Source organism: Sinocyclocheilus grahami, unplaced genomic scaffold (genome assembly GCF_001515645.1).
Source record: "Sinocyclocheilus grahami isolate Dianchi unplaced genomic scaffold, SAMN03320097.WGS_v1.1 scaffold37.1, whole genome shotgun sequence".
Taxonomy (NCBI): Eukaryota; Metazoa; Chordata; class Actinopteri; order Cypriniformes; family Cyprinidae; genus Sinocyclocheilus; species Sinocyclocheilus grahami.
This window is the reverse complement of record NW_015505216.1, coordinates 4,072,419-4,093,959: the sequence shown is the minus strand read 5'-3', so window position 1 is coordinate 4,093,959 and position 21,541 is coordinate 4,072,419. Positions and strand designations below refer to the sequence as shown.

General features: G+C 38.3%; 1 protein-coding gene across 3 annotated transcripts in view; it reads right to left on the bottom strand.

Annotated features, from left to right (window-relative positions):
- The window catches only part of llgl1 (LLGL scribble cell polarity complex component 1), a 47,699-nt gene that overhangs the window by 24,829 nt on the left and 1,329 nt on the right, over nucleotides 1-21,541 (bottom strand). For all 3 annotated transcript variants that reach the window (XM_016267373.1, XM_016267372.1, XM_016267374.1), the window contains exons 2-5: nucleotides 21,103-21,200; nucleotides 3,007-3,088; nucleotides 2,730-2,860; nucleotides 2,480-2,623 (exon numbers count right to left, since the gene is read on the bottom strand). In XM_016267373.1, coding sequence (XP_016122859.1) covers nucleotides 2,480-2,623; nucleotides 2,730-2,860; nucleotides 3,007-3,088; nucleotides 21,103-21,200 — 455 coding nt within the window. The remainder of the gene's footprint in view (nucleotides 1-2,479; nucleotides 2,624-2,729; nucleotides 2,861-3,006; nucleotides 3,089-21,102; nucleotides 21,201-21,541) is intronic.

Here is a 21,541-nt window from a genome sequence, read left to right as displayed (position 1 = left end):
TTTGTTTTGTAATTTTGAGGTGTTCAGTTTTATTTTGGTTTTAGAAAATAAACGTGATTGCTCTCCTCACAAATCAACTCTCTTGTTTTTGTTTCATGCTCTCTGTGCCTTGCCCTGGACTTTTATGTCACTTCCTGTCTCCCGTGGAGTTTGTAGTCAGTTAGTCTGTTTGTTAATTGGTTCCCCTTGATTAGTCTCCCCAGGTGTGTCTTATCTTGTTAAGCTTGTTAGCCCCGTGTATATATAGCCCTAGTTTTTCTTTAGTTCCTTGTTATATGTGGTTGTCTGTTTGCCAGTCATTCTGTTCTTTGTTCCCTTTGGTTTTTTGTCTTACTGTTTGTTCTAGTTTTCTATGAAATACCAGCACATAGATCCTTGCCTCTGCCTGTTTTGCGCAGCTTCTCCACAACGTTACAGTTTTTGACTGGCATATCTTTGACTAGTGCATCTTTGAGCCTATATTTAGTATAGTATTTAAGTAAAATACTTAAGTACTTGTAACGTGTAGTGGAGTAATGTTCACTGTAAGGTATCTGTACTTTTACTCAAGTATGGTTTTTAGGTACTCTTTACACCTCTGATCTACGGTAGGAAACTTACAAAATATCTTCATGGAACATGATCTTTACTTAATATCCTAATGATGTTTGGCATAAAAGTAAAATAGATCATTTTGACCCATACAATGTATTGTTGGCTATTGCTACAAATATACCCCAGCTTAAGACTGATTTTGTGCTCCAGGGTCACATATCAGAATGATTTCTAAAGGATCATGTTACACTGAAGACTGGAGTAATGATGCTGAAATTTCAGCTTTGCCATCAAAGGAATAAATTACTTATATATATATATATATATATATATATATACACACACACACACACACACAGTATATATTAAAATAGAACTGTATTTTTGATCAAATAAATGCAGCCTTTGTGAGCATAAATCACTTATTTCAAAAATATTTTTTAAAAATCTTACCAACCCCAAACTTTTGATCAGTAGCGTAAACAGCTTTGAGTGAAATATTCCTTTTAATTGAACAGTTTCAGAGAGAAGCATGCAGATATGAATTCTGAACATTTCTCCTTGAAGCGCAAGATTCTGTTAAAAACAAACTGAATACAAATTAATGTTAAATTAAAGAGATTAAAACATGCAAGAGTAGAGCAGATTTCTCACTTTTAACCTAAAAATAGTTACCACCACTCCACCACAAATATCCCACCAAAGACCACCGAATGAAACACACACCAAATGTTACACCCACAGCACCACAGCTACACTAGACATGCTACAAATCTAGAAACGCTGCACACTGCAAGACAATGCGCAAGGCGACACGGCCTTGCAAGTACATCCAACACACACACACACACACACACACACACACACACACAAAACCACAACCAGCAGGATCCTCACCCTCCAACTCTGTGTACTGACACTGCAATAACCTTTAAAAATTTACTTATGTGGTACTATGGTATCAAACAGTAATTTCATGGTACTACGTGATCTCCATATTTATATACAACATTGTTATCATTAACTAAAACTATTACAAACTATTTGTTAATTGAAAAAGCTAAGGTAAAATAAAATATAATTATTAGATGAAAAACAAACTATCGAAAATTAGAAATGCTGACTGACTGAAGTATTAAAATTACAAAATAAACTAAAACTGTAACACAACTAAATTCAAACTATTTAGAAATATATAAAAAAAGCAATTAAATGACAAAAGCACAAACAAAACTCAAAACTTAAAATAAAAACTGTACATATAAATATAAAATCTAATTCAAAATATTAATAAAAACTATAATAGTATATAACATGCTACAACAACGCTGAGAATAAATGGTGTTACGGTAGTTGATATTGAATACTTTTGGGGAAATTGTTATACAATATCTTCATGGAACATGATCTTTACTTAATATCCTAATGATGTTTGGCATAAAAGTAAAATAGATCATTTTGACCCATACAATGTATTGTTGGCTATTGCTACAAATATACCCCAGCTTAAGACTGATTTTGTGCTCCAGGGTCACATATCAGAATGATTTCTAAAGGATCATGTTACACTGAAGACTGGAGTAATGATGCTGAAATTTCAGCTTTGCCATCAAAGGAATAAATTACTTATATATATATATATATATATATATATAATATAAACAATAGAAAAGTTATTTTAAATTAAAATTATTTCACAATACTTTGGTTTTTACTGTATTATTTGTATTTTTTTTATTTTTTGATCAAATAAATGAAGCCTTGGAGAGCATAAAAGACTTTTAAAAAATCTTAGTCTTATATAACTGAGATTTCAGTTTTATACATGCACATTTGAACGGAGCCCAAAAAAAAGTTCATTCTGACAGCTATAGTAAAGTGGTAACATCTGGATGAGCTGATGACATGACAAGGTCAATATGGACACGGGAAGGGCAGCTCTCACCTCTGCATGATCTCATCCTGGAACAGTGACTTGTTCAGCAAGGTGAGGGTGGGCAATTCCAGGAAGTGCACCCCACCACCTTCAGTGCCCAGAGCAAGAAGATCACAGCTCAGCTTCAACAGCATGACGGTCACACGTGTCGCACTACACAGGAGAAGCAGCAACAAAGGTCATGGTTTGGACAAGATGATAAAGGGCATCACTAAGCTAATTTAGGGAAATGCAACCAGAATAAGGAACAAAACCTTACCTGGTGCTCTCGATGCCTGGCCTGCCAGGCAGGCTGAAGCTGTGAACCTCCACCAAATGTGATCGGTTTTCTCTCTGCACAATCTCCCATAGGTGAATGGTGTTATCATCCAACAAAGAAAGTATCCTCCCCTATAAACAGAAAAACAAACAAACATATAATTTGGTTTAAAGACACAACTGTTCAAATGGCAACTTTCAAAATAAAAGCCCTCTACAACTTCAATTAAACACAAACCAACACCTAATAAGCTACAATGATTGAAACATGATCTTACCTGTCCATAGAGAAAGTGTATCTGAGTGACGGCAGCAGTGTCTTTATGAAGTCCAGTCATCTCCACCCCAGGAGCCCCATATCTTAATGCGCAGTCAAGGGAAAAAGCTTCAGACTAGGCTTTCATAATCGATTATTGAGTCAATTATATTTTCAATTGATCAAATATTCATTCTTACTGTCTTCAAACAGCATGCAAACTGAAGTCTTTATAAATGCTCACTATACACACACTGTGCATATAAAGTAATGACTTTTTTGTTTGTTTGTTTATTGAGGGGGCAATGTTGGCTCACTTCAAGAAAAATAAGAAATGATTTAACAACTGAAATTTTAATTAAGTGTGTAAAGAGACCTGGGTTCAGACCTCACCCAAACATTTTTTATTTAACTTTTTAAATAAAAACCTTATATTTTTATTTTAAAACTTATTTACTCATTTAACTTATTTAATATCTATACGTTTATAAAAAAAATAGTATTTTTCAGTTTATTTTAATATTTAATAATAAATACTTTCGGGCATGCATTTTCGTTATATTGTCATTGTTTTTTGGATTCATTTGGAAAGGGTTGGACTGGACATCATGATTCTGAACACAGGCCATCTCTCTCTGCAAACTTGCTCGTGAGGCAGGGTAGGTACATCTGATTCAGACTAATGAGAAGAGATGCAGTCATGGTGCGAGGGGAGCACAGGACACACTGTCAGCTCCACTGAGTCCAGAACAAAAGCTCAGACTGTGTGGCACTGCCTCACGTCACCCTGCCACCTCACACGCAGTGCTCTGAGAGCCACTTCAGCTGCTGCCTAATCAAGCCCATAATGTCTTACACAACCAGGCTCTTGAAACAGCACCCCAGACGAACTGCTCCATTCTGAAGTCCCCTTGGTTGTCATGGCAGCATCTCGATAATGTCACACAGGAGCAGGCATACTGTTATTTGCGGAAGGGGCACATACGCTACGCCCCAAAAAAAACGCTACACAATGAAAGGCTCAAAAGCTGGGAAACAGTTAACATCTTACACCAATTATGCATAACAACTTGAAAGGTCATGTTAACATCTTAGACAATGTTGTTCATCAGATAATGGTCATAAATGGTTTATGTAACTTAAACAATTTTTGCCTGCATAAAACCTCTTTACCAGAAAAAGTAATGCAAATGTGGTTTTTGCATATTTTTTTAAAAAGGGCTAATTCACCCAAAAATAAAAATTCTGTCATTAATTACTCACCCTCATGTAGTTCCAACCCGTAGTTATGATATGAATTTTTAAAATACCGCAATACCGGTGTATGTCGCTTAAACAACGTTCGGAACACGACACTGTTTGAAAGGGGTCCCTTTTCACTAGTGCACTGTGGTGAGGGAACAGCTGTATGTGTTACTAAGCGTGAAAGTTCCAAAACTGAAGCTGTAGAACTAATAGAACGTGATGACACAGAAGAAATCATCCACAATATCCACATTGACCGCCACAAATATCCACGGCCCCCTGCCATCAGCTCTCGCGTCTCTCACACACGAGCACGACTTTAGCAACTTTCAGACCCTTTTAGCGGCTTTTTTCTATAGAATATTCATACTGACAAACCTAGCGACTTTTTTGTATAAACCTTAGCTATGGTTCAGTTGGAAGATTTTTTTTTCAGTGCTGTCCCGTGAATGCGAGGTCTGACTTTCCCGGAGAAGTGTCACCTCTCTCGGCGTCTGTTCTGTGCAGTGAGTGGCAGAGAAGCAGCGCATTCAGTTGGCCGCACCGCAGCTGACTCATCAATAAATGAGTACAAAACAGCGTTTCCTAGCACCTGTCGCTTACTTATTGTTTGGAATTAAAAATATGAGCATAGTTCGTCTGTTAATATCACATGCACTTTTTTGTTTGTTGTTTTTTTTAGTTTGTTACTCAGACGCAGGCAGTGCGCTGCATGAGACAAAAACGTAATATAGCCAAAACAACCGCATAGCTGCTCTTTAGTGTAGATGCATGTTGATTTTATCAGACGATGCCGCGATTATAAATGAGAGTGACTCCTGGTTAACATGTATTAAAAGGGGTCGTGTTTAGTCACTATTTAGTGTGGTATTTTTTGACAATATTCACTCATCATGACAGGAAAATAGGGCATTCTAAGTCAATATACTGCAGTATTTCCTCTCTCAATCAGTAGAAAATATGGTTAACACCCGGTCATGCATGAAAAAAAAAAAATACCGTCATGTACCGTGAAACCGGTATGATTTTGAAAAATACCTTGATATACATTTTTGGTCATAACACCCAGCACTACACTGATGTCACATGGACTATTTTAACAATGTCCTTACTACCTTTCTGGGCCTTGAACGTGATAGTAACATTGCTGTCTATGCAGGACCAGAAAGCTCTCGGATTTCATCACGGCTTTGGAATGACATGAGTGTGATAGTAGTAAGAGTAATTAATGATAGTAGTAAGATAACATTTTATAAATAATGTAAATGCACTCGTGAAGTAAAGCTTGCTTTCCATAGGATTTTCATTCTTCCTGTAATTTCTATTAATGCATTTGGCATTTGCTTTTATCGGTTCTTGTATTCCCTGGGAATCAAACCCAAGTTGCAAGCACTATGCAGTAGCACTTGAGCTAAAGAAGAATTCAAATAATAATAATAATAATAAGTTGTTGTTGTTGTTATTATTATTATTATTATAAAGGATAATACAAAAACAACCTCTAAAGGATGAAGCAATAGCTGCATTGGAAAAAGTCCATAGAATTGCAGTTAAGTAGGATGTGTCCCTTTGATCAGCTCCACTCTATTAAGGATTACATCATGCTCCTGCACAATAGGCAGAGAAAAAGGGAAGACAGAGAAAGAAGTGGCGGAGATGATCAAAAGAGAGAAAATGGACACAATAAGTGAGGAAGAAAAATAAATAAATAGTACATCACCAAAAGAAGGTCCAAGCACAGAGCACAGAAAGGTGTGTGTGAAGCATGCTGGGAGTGCAGGGCCTCTGTGTTGAGTGTGGGAATTAAACAGAAGCAGAAACATCTGTAAAATTCTCTCACACTCAGCTCTGATAACTCCACAGGTCATTAACATGAACAGAGAGGCCCTGTCATTTTTTTCCCCCGCAAAAACTCCCCCTACAGTCAATATAACAAGAATTAAACCCTCCTTTCTGAGCCAACGTAATGGTGTGGAGAGATTACAAACCACGAGATGGCTGCAGTCTGAGCAGGGCAAAGCATGGTTATGGTTTGTTGACATGGAGAAAGAAAGGGATTTCCTGTTTGTGGTGAACCCTTTTTTAAGATTCATCTCGACCCATTTGACAACTTTGACACAGGAAATTCTGTCCTCATCACGCAGGCTTTTGTGTGTTAGACAATCTAATTTGAGAGACCTTCACACATCCTCACTCGTAGCGTCTTTCAGACAGGCTCTAAATTCTGCATTCAGAATTCATTTCCTTCAGCTACGTCTTGCATGAATACTAGTGTTTCCATTGGAACAAGCAGACACTCAAAACAGAACCTGATATTCTCAAAACACAACGAACATGAATTTTAAGCTAGTGAAGGCATCCAAAACAGCTCAAAAACATTATAATTTTAATTATTTTTTCCCCTCAAGTAATCCATGAAAGTCAAACTAGTATTAGATGCCAATAAGACTCCGCAATGCAAATTAGTTTGATCAAGATTATCAATATTCAACATAATATTAATCTAGTATGAAATTCTAGCTAGCTTTAATTACATATAATGAATGTCTATATCCCTCACTTAAAATTGTGATTTTGCCCTGTTTCACCTCAGAGGTTTTGACCTAAAAATTGATCTACACATTCAAAATAAATTACTTAAATTCATCATGATCCAAATAATATAAATATTTAGCCACACTATAGCTACTCTCCACCCTCTCAATTACCACAAAAGAGTTTTAACATGTCAAAGTCATGTAACAATCAGAACTCCCTTCCAGGGCCCCAAACTGCTCTCACAACATAAGCCAAACACACTGTCGGAGGGCCTACGCCGACCATCTCCTCTCCACATACTCCCAACAATGATCGGCAATTACTCACTCAAGCGCTAACAACTAGTTAGCAAAGGATAATGCAATTTCACGGTCTGAATAGTGACAAACAGCAGACATTGTGTCCGAAGTCTAATGCAGTAAACATACGTTGTCCTATAGCGAAGAGACAAACCCAAGTAATTATGGGGGTTTTCTTTAAAGAAAAAGAAAAAAACAATTACAAGTGATGCCTGTTGAGTCATTGAATGATGGATGAAAGCCAGACTGTTTATGCCAAAACACAGTATCCACCATTTTTGAGATACAAAGTCCCTTGTTAACCTAGTATAACATTGCTTAAAAGTATCATCTGATTCGAGATGCATGAATGCAATTTGAGATTCCTTCTAAAAAGAAAACAAAAAAGCAGCAAATGATGAAACGTTTGACATACAGCAGCTCCAGCTGAACTTTGGCTTAATAAGCAGTTCTAGAAACTGTAGTTTTAGCAACAAAGACTGAACCGTGAACTTTGTGTTACCCATAGTGCATGGCCATTTTCAGTTCATGTCACAACTGATTAGACTGACTGGAAGGAGATTCCTGTGCCTGTTCTGCTTATTTCCAAAACAGGCGAAGGTCCTTATAAAAGAAGCCACAAGCAAACCCTTTCCCGTCCAGTAACTTGCCACAATTCGTAAATAAATGGAGGCCCTTTAAGTAGAAAGGTTTGGCAGCAATGAGCATAAAACAGAATTCAATGAGTCTTCTTCACTATTCGAGTTTCCAAAGGTCTATAGATTGCTTACCGGCCACTGAAGTGCACTACAGGGGGGGGAAGGGGACTGATTTTGAGCTCCCTGTGTGTGTCCGTGAGGCTCACAACAGAATACTAATGGCTTTAGGCTGAGACACATGAGAGAAAAGATATGCAAAGAGACATTTAAACTTCCCTCAGCAGCACCATCTAAAACCATCAGGAAGAAACGGCTCCAACAACAGATAGAGCAGTTATGAATGAATCTATGAAGAGGCGTTGGAGTGTTTCCTCAGCTGTGTTCAATCAGAAGAGAGGACATCCCTATGCGAGAATGTGAAATGTGAGAGCATCAGTGTTTCATGAGGCACTCTGCCAAACTAAAAGTTGTGATAAGGCTATGCCTCTAGACCAGACAAATGTTTGAGTGTTTGCAGTGGCATAGATGCAAACTTCCTGGCTCAGATCAGAGAGCTGGAGTAATGCCGCCGGGAGAGGAAAACGGATAGCTAGCGCTCTAGGGTAAGACTCCATGCATACAGATGCACTTACGCAGAGCTACTGCGCTTGATTGAGAAGACAACCGATGATAGGAAAGACGACTGACATTTTGAAAATCTACCAAGAATTATATCAACTCCACTTTAAAAGTCACAGCACATTAACACGGGAGAGCAACTTTAGACATTAATGTGTGTGAAAGTAGAGTACATTTAGTAATATTCTTGGCAGATGATCCATACCAAATACAAAGAAATGTGTTAAATTAGGAGGCAGAAAACCCCTGTAAGGGTTGTTCCGACTAGTCAATTAATTCTCCCACTAATGTTGTTTTGGTACTAGTCGTGATGATCCTGGGCTTGTTTCACACGTGAAAGCAGCTTGCACTTATTTGGCATGCATACAGATTAGTTTAGAATGGTTTACATTATTCACACTGCCCACCTCAGCAGCTGCATAAGGTAAGGGTGAGTTAGTTAGCAAATAGTAGTCTACATTGCAAAAGATTGTGTTGATAAATTGATCTACAGTTCAGAAGAGGAAAATGTAATAAATTTTAAAAAAGAATGGTGGATTAATTAACTCGTCGCAGGGAGTTTGATTGACAGGCGATCTGACCAATCATAATGCCGAATCTGCCATTTTGTCTGACAAACAAACCAGACATGAAAGTAGATTAATGTCGGTGGACATGACTTTGAAAATGGTGTGTATTGGAGTCTTTCTGTGGTTGAAATAAGATACCTTCTGATGTTCATTCACGTTTATTTTGTGCTATAATAATTGGTAAAGAGGAAGGAATGATCGGTTAACAGGCAAGAGACAATTTTAAAAGCAGAGACTTTGTTTCATACCAAAAGTAAGCTGCTCTGTCTTGTCTGTCTGCATGTTGTCATTTTCCTCTTTGCTCCGCAATGTATTTTTCACTGCGTGAGAACATGAGGTGTGGCGTGAGAGCACCATGGCTTGTCAGATGTAGCAGAAGTAACTAAGGGGGCGGGTCTTTGCGAAGGGTCAGTTAACATTGGGATGTAGATATGCTGCTCCTCCGTAGATTCAAATTCACAAAAGTCATGACTCTAATAATTCCCTTCTGGCACACTAACCATTTAATACTTTACAGCTGTTGCTTGAAGAAATAAACATACTGGTAAATACATTGCCTTTCATAAAAATGTGCCATTCTCACACTGAAACAAGCCATCCATCCGATTCATACAAATCCGAGGACACTGGGAATTTATATGAATGCATCTCTGAAGGGAAGGATGACTGTCTTCCAGAAATAAATGTCCAATGCCATTTTTTTATCCTAACTCCATAAAAGCCTTTATAATTTTGACTGAAAATGGTTTAAAGGCTGACATGTAATGGTATCATTTTATAAGACTTGTCAAAACTTAAATTATATGAGCTATAAAGTTTTATAAAATCATTGTTTTTAAATAGTCATTTTATGGTTTAGCATATTACCATAGACATTGGAGATGTTTCAAAACCACAATGATATCTAAACATGTAATTCTATTCCAATATAAAAATTTCCTGAAATAATTTCAACTACTGATAGACTACTGTTAAACTGAAAAAACTTCTTAAAGTAATTATTTTACAGTATTAAAGATGCATTCTGTAGTGTTTTTAGCTTACATTATCATTGCAGTTCTTTGTGTACTCTAAATACTGATACCACAGTGGTGTTAGACGCTGCACTGCCATCTATTGATGTGGATCAGCACATTTTAAATTACAATTTTTTTAATTGCACTGATACTATTGAGTTTTAGAGAGCGGTTTACACAATTATTTTCATTACCTGTCCAACAAAAAAAGAAAGAACTTGGACATCACTACTTAGGATTTTCTCTTTCCATCTTGTGTATACGATACCAACAAATGCTTTACACGTGACCTCTTTTTGTTGCAGCCGATGATCATTCATATCAATTGTGATATTGTAGTATAAATGGTGCCTGTTAGATTAGGTTAATGAGCTCTAATGTGCACTGAGCAAATGAGGGGGATGCCATAGTAATGACAGAAATTAATTTTGAGGACCACACCTCATTTCAGCCCAGCCACAACCAACAACAGAAGCAGCATTTCTGACAGTTACATGGCTCAGCCTGCCAGACACTGTCAATCACGAAAGCTGTCGCTACTAAAATCTGAAGCACATCCTGATTACAAGGCTGCTCCAGCGGTGGCCCAGGAAACCATTTAAAAAGACGTCTTTGAGATGAGGACCAGCAACAAAAGTGCAGAGGAATGTCCTCTTACAGCAGAGGGTGAACTTAGGGCACAGCCACATGCATTCTTTAGGAGTGAACCCGGCACTTCCAACAGCTCCTCTGTCCCAGCAGTCTCATTACTTTCCACTTCGCCTTGCTAAAACCCCCTCGTCTGTCCTCCCCTTTAGCTTTAAAATATAATACCCACCCCTGCGCCTCAATTTGTGGTGGCAGTGGAGACACATTTATGATCAGACAGGCTCCTATTACATCGAATGCTCACTAAACTGAGGCCAAGAAACAAAAGGCAACTGTAAACATCTTTAGATGCAAGCTTTCAAAAGGTCAGCAAATATTTTATTTAAAAAATGTATATAGACGCTCATAAAAATGGCTGGATAAATACTTAAAATAAAAATACTTAATTTCATAACCTACCCTGATTTCCATTATTTAGTTAAATAGGAATGTTTGCCTACAAATGGCTTCCTAATATCTATCTGGACCTTAAAATACAATAGGAGAAACAATTTTATCATTGAAAAAAACAAGTGCACACCTCAGCTTCAGGTACTTTAATGGTACAGTTAATGGCTCTGTCACAGAATAAATGAATCCAGAGCTTCTGTTAATGGCTTTGGACAGAATGAGCTGGACAAACTCTGATCAAGGGTGCTGTCATCAGACACACCTCAGACTTGGCCATTCTGGCGTCTGACATCGAGATGACCGGGGTTGTAGAGCTATGCACATCACAGCAATCTAGCCTTTGATGTGCAAACTAGAGCCCGACCGATATGGGTTTTTTGGGGGCCGATGCCAATACCAATATTAGGGAGTAAAAAAATACCTATACCGATATATATCGCCCGATATTCTTTATGTGTAGGCTATATTATAGTACAGTATAGTCAAAAGTTTGGACACACTTCCCATTCATGTGTCCAAACTTTTGACTGGTACTGTATATAGAATAGAGTATATAGCCTACATAAACAGAATATTCATACATAAACATTTTTTGCAATGATAACTCAAATGTGGAGATCAAACACCTATAATGATGTGACAAGCATAGGCCTTATGTAGTGGAGGCAGGGTATTTAACAATAAATTTCCTTATTCAAAATGAGTCTGACATCAGTGCACTTAACAGTAGGGGTGCTCCGATTGATCGGCTACCGATCACTATCGGCCGATAATCACGTTGGGATGATCGATCGGCTGTCTCTAAAAAGGCCGATCTCAAAAAAACAATCTCAAGCTGATGACGCTGCCGTGAGAGGTTTGGCACGACATGCAGTGGCAACGTCTCAGTCTCTGTGGTATCAGTCTCACTGTCTCAGTCTCTGTCTGGCGCGGGTCAAATAATTATAATGCTATATTTCTTCAATAAATAACTTATAAAGTAATTTGAAAACCTTGTGTGAGACGTAACTCCACAAACAGCGTGAGTGAATCACTGTGCGCGCTCTCTCTTTCTCTCTCAAAATACGCAAATGGCTTCACATCGCGTCTGTCTATAAGCGAGCTGCACAGTTGACACAGGAATTGTTACTTGCACAATCGAGGCAGTGTCACATCGTCACTAAAGTTTATAAATTGCATTACTTTTTAATTCTTGCCAGTGTTTAACCATTCAGCGCTCACGTGCTCTCCTGAAGACCGTGCGCTCATGCAAACTCGCAGCGCACACACATAATGCCAGGTTCACATTACTCCGTTTGCAGTGCATACGTGGTGGGTATTTTTTCCACGCTCATGTTAACGGATTAAAGTGTTCACTGCACACGGTTGCGGTCCGGCAGCTCGTCTGCAGCAGTGCAGAGATCGTTTCCACAGAGTATATTGCAGTACAGTAAATTTCATTTTTATGACTGGATTCCGCGATTCCGTCCATGTTTTCGCAGAAATCATAGGGCCCTACTAATGTAGCAAACGAATATGATAAGCTCATTGTGAGAGTAAAAGACGGGGACATAGTGCTGGGCGGTATACCGGTTCATACCGATTACCGGTGTTTATTTTTGTTATGATATTAATTTTTAAAATACCGAAATACCGGTGTATGTCACTTAAACAACGTTCGGAACGCGATACTGTTTGAAAGGGGTCCCTTTTCACTGGGCAGTGGCAACGTCTCAGTCTCTGTGGTATCAGTCTCACTGTCTCAGTCTCTGTCTGGCGCGGGTCAAATAATTATAATGCTATATTTCTTCAATAAATAACTTATAAAGTAATTTGAAAACCTTGTGTGAGACGTAACTCCACAAACAGCGTGAGTGAATCACTGTGCGCGCTCTCTCTTTCTCTCTCAAAATACGCAAATGGCTTCACATCGCGTCTGTCTATAAGCGAGCTGCACAGTTGACACAGGAATTGTTACTTGCACAATCGAGGCAGTGTCACATCGTCACTAAAGTTTATAAATTGCATTACTTTTTAATTCTTGCCAGTGTTTAACCATTCAGCGCTCACGTGCTCTCCTGAAGACCGTGCGCTCATGCAAACTCGCAGCGCACACACATAATGCCAGGTTCACATTACTCCGTTTGCAGTGCATACGTGGTGGGTATTTTTTCCACGCTCATGTTAACGGATTAAAGTGTTCACTGCACACGGTTGCGGTCCGGCAGCTCGTCTGCAGCAGTGCAGAGATCGTTTCCACAGAGTATATTGCAGTACAGTAAATTTCATTTTTATGACTGGATTCCGCGATTCCGTCCATGTTTTCGCAGAAATCATAGGGCCCTACTAATGTAGCAAACGAATATGATAAGCTCATTGTGAGAGTAAAAGACGGGGACATAGTGCTGGGCGGTATACCGGTTCATACCGATTACCGGTGTTTATTTTTGTTATGATATTAATTTTTAAAATACCGAAATACCGGTGTATGTCACTTAAACAACGTTCGGAACGCGATACTGTTTGAAAGGGGTCCCTTTTCACTGGTGCACTGTGGTGAGGGAACAGCTGTATGTGTTACTAACCGTGAAAGTTCCAAAACTGAAGCTGTAGAACTAATATAACTTTATGACACAGAAGAACTCATCCACAATATTAGGGCTGAACGATTAATTGCATTTGCGATAATATCGCGATATGAGAAAACTCGATTTTTCAATAGCAGAGGCTGCGATTACACAGTCACGTGACACGTGAGAGTAAAGAGGTGTGTTCGACTTGAAGATCAGATCGGTGTAGACGTCAAAGTACAGCGAGAGAAAGCATAAGGAGACGTCCGCGCTCTCTTATAGCTCTCGCAGTACTTTGATGACACACACACACACCCATCAGTCACACACACCCATTTTGCCGCTCGCGTCCAGTGTAGACACAGTGTTTAAAAGAGTCACATGATGCTGCTAAAAAGAACATTATTTTGTGTATTTGGTGTACTGAAATGTTTATGCGGTTTAAAGTAAAAAAAAAACACATTTTCCACATACTGTACATTATTGTTACTCCTCTATGCCCCGCCTTTTTGAAACGCGTCAATTTTTACAAAGCTCATCGTTCTGAAAAGCGAGGTGTGCTGTGATTGGCCAGCTATCCAATGCGTTGTGATTGGCCGAATACCTCAAGCGTGAGACGGAAATGTTACGCCCCTACCATACTGTGAGGCTGTGTCCGGCCGGAGCGACGAGACAAAAACATTAAAACCCATTACAAACGAGGCATTTGTTGCATCCAGTGGGGACATAATTACTGATTATAATGACTTATACTGTCTTTTTACGCGTTGCATTGCATCGCGCCGCGTAAACATAAAACCATGTCTGCATTTGTGATCAGAGAAATGACAAACAACAAGTGCTACTCTACACTGCCCAAAACTCACGTTTGAATCATCAGTGGCAAATGATAAAAGCAAACGTACTTACGCGAGTCAGAACTGCCGGCATTTTAGTTTAACGTTACTCTCCCAGGATCAGTAAACAGTCCTCCATAAAATGTGCCGGCGATCCACAGCACTAAGTTGATGTATTTCCTCAGCGACCAGCACGGATCAGCTCTAGGCATGACGAAGCGGATATCGTCCTCTTTTGGAAGCTTGTAACACTCCAAAGAGAAAGGAAAAAATGAAATCGCATCATATGACCCCTTTAATGTCGTTGGTGAGGAAAGCCTGTGTGTGTCCTATGCCTTAGCGGACAGCATGAAACCCACAAAAAAAAAAAAATTAACAGACAGAATAATAATAACAGTTATTCTCTCTATGCTATTTTTCAATGTTTCAAGTGATGCAGGTGTTTTTTCCCTGTAGGTTTTTTACATTAAAAAAAACATGAATTTTTCATAATGTTTAGTGAAATTATTTGGTAGTCTGAGGTGGGATGGGGCAGTTTCTTTTTTATAGGTTTAAGGTGGGCGCGACCAAAAAAGTTTGAGAACCACTGGTCTAAAGTTAACAGACAGTGTTTAGTGCAGTCCACATGTTTACACATGTTTATTACAGTGACTTAATTAATTACCTACCTAAAGTAGTGTGGTAAAGCAACAGATTTGTTTTTATATTTCTGCAATCTACTTTAGTTTGTGTGATTTGTTACTGACTTTCATATTAATGTTTACACCAGGCTTATTTAAACATAATTATTACATGCTTACAATGTTGGAAGTTCAACAAATCAGTCAACATACTGTGATTGTAGTTGTTAAATAAAAATGTAATTCATATCAATTCATGCATCACCTAATTTCATCATAACATATAGGCCTGGCCTACAGAAAAGAACATTTATGTTTAATCTATCTAATATTGTGTTGGTCATACTATACAATGATTTATAGCTTGTCTTTGTTGAATAATACAGAACATAAAGAGCTTTAAAAAAAAATTGCATATTAAATCGCAATCTTGGTAAAAAAAATAAAAATAAATAAATAAAAATAAAAAATAAAAAATCGCAATTAGATTATTTTCCAAAATCGTTCAGCGCTACACTATCCACATTGACCGCCACAAATATCCACGGCCCCCTGCCATCAGCTCCCGCGTCTCACACACACGAGCACGACTTTAGCACTAGATTTAGCAACTTTCAGACCCTTTTAGCGGCTTTTTTCTATAGAATATTCATACTGACAAACCTAGCAACTTTGTTTTGGATAAACCTTAGCTATGGTTCAGTTGGAAGATTTTTTTTCAGTGCTGTCCCGTGAACAAGAGGTCTGACTTTCCCGGAGAAGTGTCACCTCTCTCGGCGTCTGTTCTGTGCAGTGAGCGGCAGAGAAGCAGCGCATTCAGTTGGCCGCACCGCAACCGACTCGTCAATAAATGAGTACAAAACAGCGTTTCCTAGCACCTGTCGCTTACTGATTGTTTGGAATTATAAATAGGAGCGTAGTTCGTCTGTTAATATCACATGCACTTACTCAGCGTTTGTTTGTTACTCAGACGCAGGCAGTGTTGCATGAGACAAAAACGTAATATAGCCAAAACAACCGCATAGCCGCTTTTTAGTGTAGATGCATGTTGATTTTATCAGACGATGCCGCGATTATAAATGAGAGTGACTCCTGGTTAACATGTATTAAAAGGGGTCGTGTTTAGTCACTATTTAGTGTGGTATTTTTTGACAATATTCACTCATCATGACAGTAAAATAGGGCATTCTAAGTCAATATATTGCAGTATTTCCTCTCGGTAAAAATACCGTCATGTACCGTGAAACCGGTATGATTTTGAAAAATACCGCGATATAAATTTTTGGTCATACCGCCCAGCACTACGGGGACATTTTTGTTTATTTACTTAGCATTGAGTCTCTCCAACTAGGTGACACCGTAGCACTAAATCACCATTCAACAGACTCAAGCCACCACCGCACTGCCGTCTATTGGACTGCAGAAAGATACTAACTTTTCAATCTGCTATGTTACTGACTGTATACAGACAAACTATGCTGACACCGTGTGTCTGCACCACAACAGGAAATGACAAAGCGACCGCTGAAAATCATTTGAACTTTGTGTCAGCACGTCATAAATAGAACGAGGCATCAGTTCACTGCAACATACACCGGACGCGCGCCGCGCGATGTGACCGATGTGATAAGCATGAGTTCTGGGCCGCGGCGCGGACCCGTATAAACACCGGCCACCTCGGTCACTGTGCCCCCTCACCTCTGGTGCCATCTCCATAGTGGGCTCCCTGATTTTAGTCGGTGAGGCAAGGTACTGTCCTGGGAAGGTTTCCCAGGCTGTTAAATACACAGATTAAAAGCTAAATGTTTTCATTTCGGTTCGTTCTTAGCAAAAATAAATAAAAAAAATTTCGTTCAGGTTATGCAGAGCGAAATAAGAACGGTGCTGCATTTAGAAAGAATTCTTATTAACTTTACTAAATATTCTTTAATTTTCAAACTGCTAACACTTTGCGGTTTCGAATTACGCCTTTACTGTATGACCAAAAATGAGGGAGTAGTGTATTTTATGTTTCAGCTGTTTGATCGTGCCGGCGCCTCATGCGCACACTAAGCTACTGCATTCATTGGAAACAGCCCATCCGTTCACCGTGCTGTTCGGCGTGAGACCCACTCCACTGTGCCATATTTTTGCTCATTATTATATTTTTCTGTCGATACTGGAACGTGCATGAACTACAAAGCCTATTTTACCTAATAAGGCTAATAGTTTCGCTTCAGCTACATCACGAATATGGACACATTTGGATTTGTGCTTGAGAGAAGTAAGCCCACCTTTACCTTACGTTTCTTTATAAATTAATTTGTTTTGGTATGTTTATTGCTAAGCATATATTATTATATACTGCAATTATATTTATCCATTAGAATTATACATTTTTAAATTCTTATTCTGTTCTGATACGGTTAAATTTAAAGGATTTGTTGTAAAGTGAGGGGTACTATTTTTCTGAAAATGCAACTTATACGAGACGTATCTTTTTTTTTAAATTTTCCTCAAATTTTTTTTGTGTTTTTAAAAGCATGCAGCAAACTAAAATATGCGATTAATCTGTTAAAATTTGTTCCTGTGGGTTAACAAATTTACATTAGTAGGCTATTCTTATGCTTGGCTTCACAGATAGCAACAGAGTCTGGGCCAAATCTGGTTTACATTCACTTCTGGCTTTTTTGTCTTGATTGCAAATGTTTGTTGTTGTTTTTTTTTTTTTATGTACGATGGATAATTAAAACAAAAATTAGGCGTGTATATTTATAACATCAATTACTAGGCCTACATATGATTTTTTTTTTTTACAGAACATATAACCAGGGTCGGCGCCAGAGCGCACAAAGTGAGGGGCAGGCACAATTTTTTTGGGGGGGCCGCAATATTTTTTTTTTGTGTTTGGCTGCTTTGAAAAAAAAAATTTTCAACAACAATTGGGTTGTTTTGACCCAGTGGTTGAAGGTTGGGTTAAGCATTTAACCCAATTGCTGGGTCAAAACAGCCCAATTGCTGGGTTTGTCCCTATTTTACCCAGCACTGGGTTGTATTTAACCCAGCATTTTTTAGAGTGTAGGCTATATATCAGATTATTTTATTTACAAGTTTCACGTTTGTGTTTATCCCGTTTTTTCCCCCGTTGCATCTGAAAATTACTTTCAGAAAAAAATTTTTCAAAGCAGCCAAACACAAAAAAAAAATATTGCGGCCCCCCCCCAAAAAAATTGTGCCTGCCCCTCACTTTGTGCGCTTTGGTGCCGACCCTGGTTATATGTTCTGTAAAAACAAAAAAAATCATATCGGCGGCAGGCTCATATCGGCCGATAATATCGGCTAAACGATATATCGGTCGGGCTGTAGTGCAAATCACACATCTGGAGCTGGAACCAATCCAGATAAAATGGAGCTTATCAAACCACAGCAGCTTTTTTATTAGTTGTTTTCTCGAACTAATGAAGAAAGCATTGACAGCTTAATCAAATAACTCAGCAGGAACTGATAAAATGCTGGATGGCTGTATGCGGTGTTCAATTTATAAGCTGTTCATAAAGAACTTGTTAGTTTTTTCATCCAGCAGGATATGGCTATTGATTCAGCCCAAGTTTACGCATGACCCATAGGAAAAGAGTCTGGGTCTCCTGCACTTAATGAATTAAAGACAGGAGTGCAGAAAGACATAAGCAGGCCAACATGGAATCAACACATATACAATTCAGCATATATGCACAGAACTGGAAAGACCTTAATTTCACAATGTAGTGCACATCCCCCACCGATTGCATGAATGTTAATTACAACAGTTTTTAAATTGTGGTTAACGCAAAGTGAGAATAGTTCATGTGTAAGCTCATGTCAAATTAACAAGTTTGTTGGTGGGCATAACTTATGTTTCCCGCATTGCTTTTCAGCTTTGACGCTCTTCACAGGCTGCATGTAAAAACATATAGTTTTTACATGCAGTCCGTTAGACTCAGACGTACGTCACAATACAGAAAACATCTATCACAACTTTAATAAAGCGTTCAAAAAGAGTCACTGTTTCGAATCAGTCTGACAAATCCTTATTTGAATGAACTCACTAAATCCAGCTACTGGACCAACATATGACTCACTTACTAATGTGCAAGTTCCATGTCAATGATTTATTAGTTTAATATAGCCATAAAGCTGCTCTTGCAGCAGCATCAAGAAAGAAAAAATATATTTTCTCTTTATCTGTATAGCTCAAAGTCATGTCTTCAGGTTTATCCTTATTTTCATAGATTCCTTAAAGCCTTTTATGAAAAAAAAAAAAAAAGTAACTTGTTAAAAAAAAAGTGAACTTACGTTTAACTAACTTTCGTTTTCCCCCTCATATTTCACTGTAAAACATTTTCAGCAGGTCTTGAGATCGATCATATCTCTCTAGCAGGGTCCTAAAATAAAAAGCTCTAGGATCTCTTGTATTATTAAATATTTTGGCTAATTTGATTATGCTTTAGCATAATTGTACCATGTTTAAATGCATTCTGCAGATTTTTTCTCAAAACAAGCTAGTGTGACACCAAGTCATTTAGCTTTCCTTGTTAAAAAATTATGAGGAAACATCTGAACAGAACTTAAGTATCTCAAAGAGAACTCTTGATGACAGAAGAGAGAAATTCGCCAACACTAAACTAATATTATATTCCCAAATGTTATTCAAAGACATCCAGTTTTAAAGAGGATGAGAGTCAGACTGGGTAAACCAAACTTTGATCTCTCATCACACCCACTCCAACACCCAATCAGAGGAAATGCTTTCAAAGCCAAACCTCTCATTACTCAACCTCAGAACACCGACCAGTCCCTGTCCTCTCTCCATCATGAGTTTTCATGTCTGATGGATGAGGCATTAGTTTGTAAGTGCTGACAGATATTCGCTCAGATCTGGTGAGTGGCAGGTTGTCAGATCAGGCCATCCCACAGCTAGCGCGCCCCCCCCCCTCTCTCAAGGCTGCAGGCTGAGCGTCTCTCAGCTGGGCTGTGCCTGACACTACCAGCCTCCTAAAGCTCAAAGACCTGTACTGTACCACCACAATCACTATAAGATCACTGATCCTGCCCGTATCTCAGCTTCCATCACAGGAAAAAAAAAAAAGCAAGCGTGACTGTGGAAGAATGTTGGATGTATTCCATGATACTTGGCCTGTCCGATCTGTCCGGTTCAGAAGGACTAGATAATAACAGCTCACCAGAGGAGTCTCCTACACTTTATTCTGATAGTATCCTCCTAAACATTCCTTCTACCCACTACAGACTCAAAGATTCAGGCCTGGACAGTGTCGACTATAATTATGACAATTTAGGAAAGTTTGTTTTCAAAGTAGCACATTTTAGAGGACCAGCATAACATGTAATGAGTCACATTGTGTACAAAGGCAAATGACTCAAGTCTTCAGCACAGCAGAGCCATACATCCAGAGTAATTAATCACAATCAGTGAACCATAAACTAGGACATTCACTCACTGCATTCATTGTATTATTGATCTAGATAAAATTGACCAAATCTTTCTCAACATTTTATGAAATGCTCTAAGAGTTTGGAGAAGTATCAGCAAGGATGTAAAGCGTTTCATTTTATAAAGCTGAAGACGCTGGTGTTAATGTAAAATGTCAGCGTTTCTCACAAAAGTTTGGACACACTATTATACAGACAAGTACAAATTGCACCTATATAGGAATTTCTTTAAAAACTTGTTTTAATGGATGATTTGGACTGAATACTTAAGAACCATAGATGCAGCTCACGAAGCCAATTGAGAGACTCACTGTAATCTACACAAACAGTGGGTATACTTACAAAATCATTATTAAAATAAATACATCATTTTGATTTATCTTAATTTTTGATTGAAATGTTTAATTTATTATTTGAATGGGGAAGATAAACAACTGAGAAGGTGTGTACAAACTTTTGAGTAGATATAGACTCCAGTTCAAGTGTTTGGGGTCAGTAAGATTATTTAGCTAATGATAAATAGAGAATTCTGCACAGCAATTATTTGAAATCAACTTTTTTTTGTAACAATGCAAACGTCTTTACTGTGACTTTTACTGACTCCAAACATTTAAACAGTAGTGTATATAAACAAAACAATTAAACTAGATCCACTCTATTTGAGGAAAGCACTCACAAAAGGATACATTTTGATGGCCCCTGATTTAGTTCCAAAGGCCATAAGCTGCAGTTTGGGATCATAGGCCAAAGCACTTGGCTGGTTTGGGAATCCATGTTCAACAGTCTGAGTAAAAGAAGAGAAGAGGAAATCACACATTCAGAACTTAAACTCGCATGTACATCATATAGACTTTTTCTGCTGAGCTTAAAAAAAGAAACCAATTCATACTTTATTGACCTCTAATGAGCCCTGATGCTACAGTTAACAATGCAGTAGATCTATTATAGATCTACAGTGCAGTCTTGTCAGGAAGGGGATTTCCTTGTTTTTACAACAACAACAAAAACCCATAACGCAGAACCAAAAATAGCAAGGAAGGAACTCTAGTAGATTTGACAGACAATGTCAAATTCATCTTCACAAGCTATCAAAAGTGATTTGCAGAAACAGGTTCTTGGGTAATT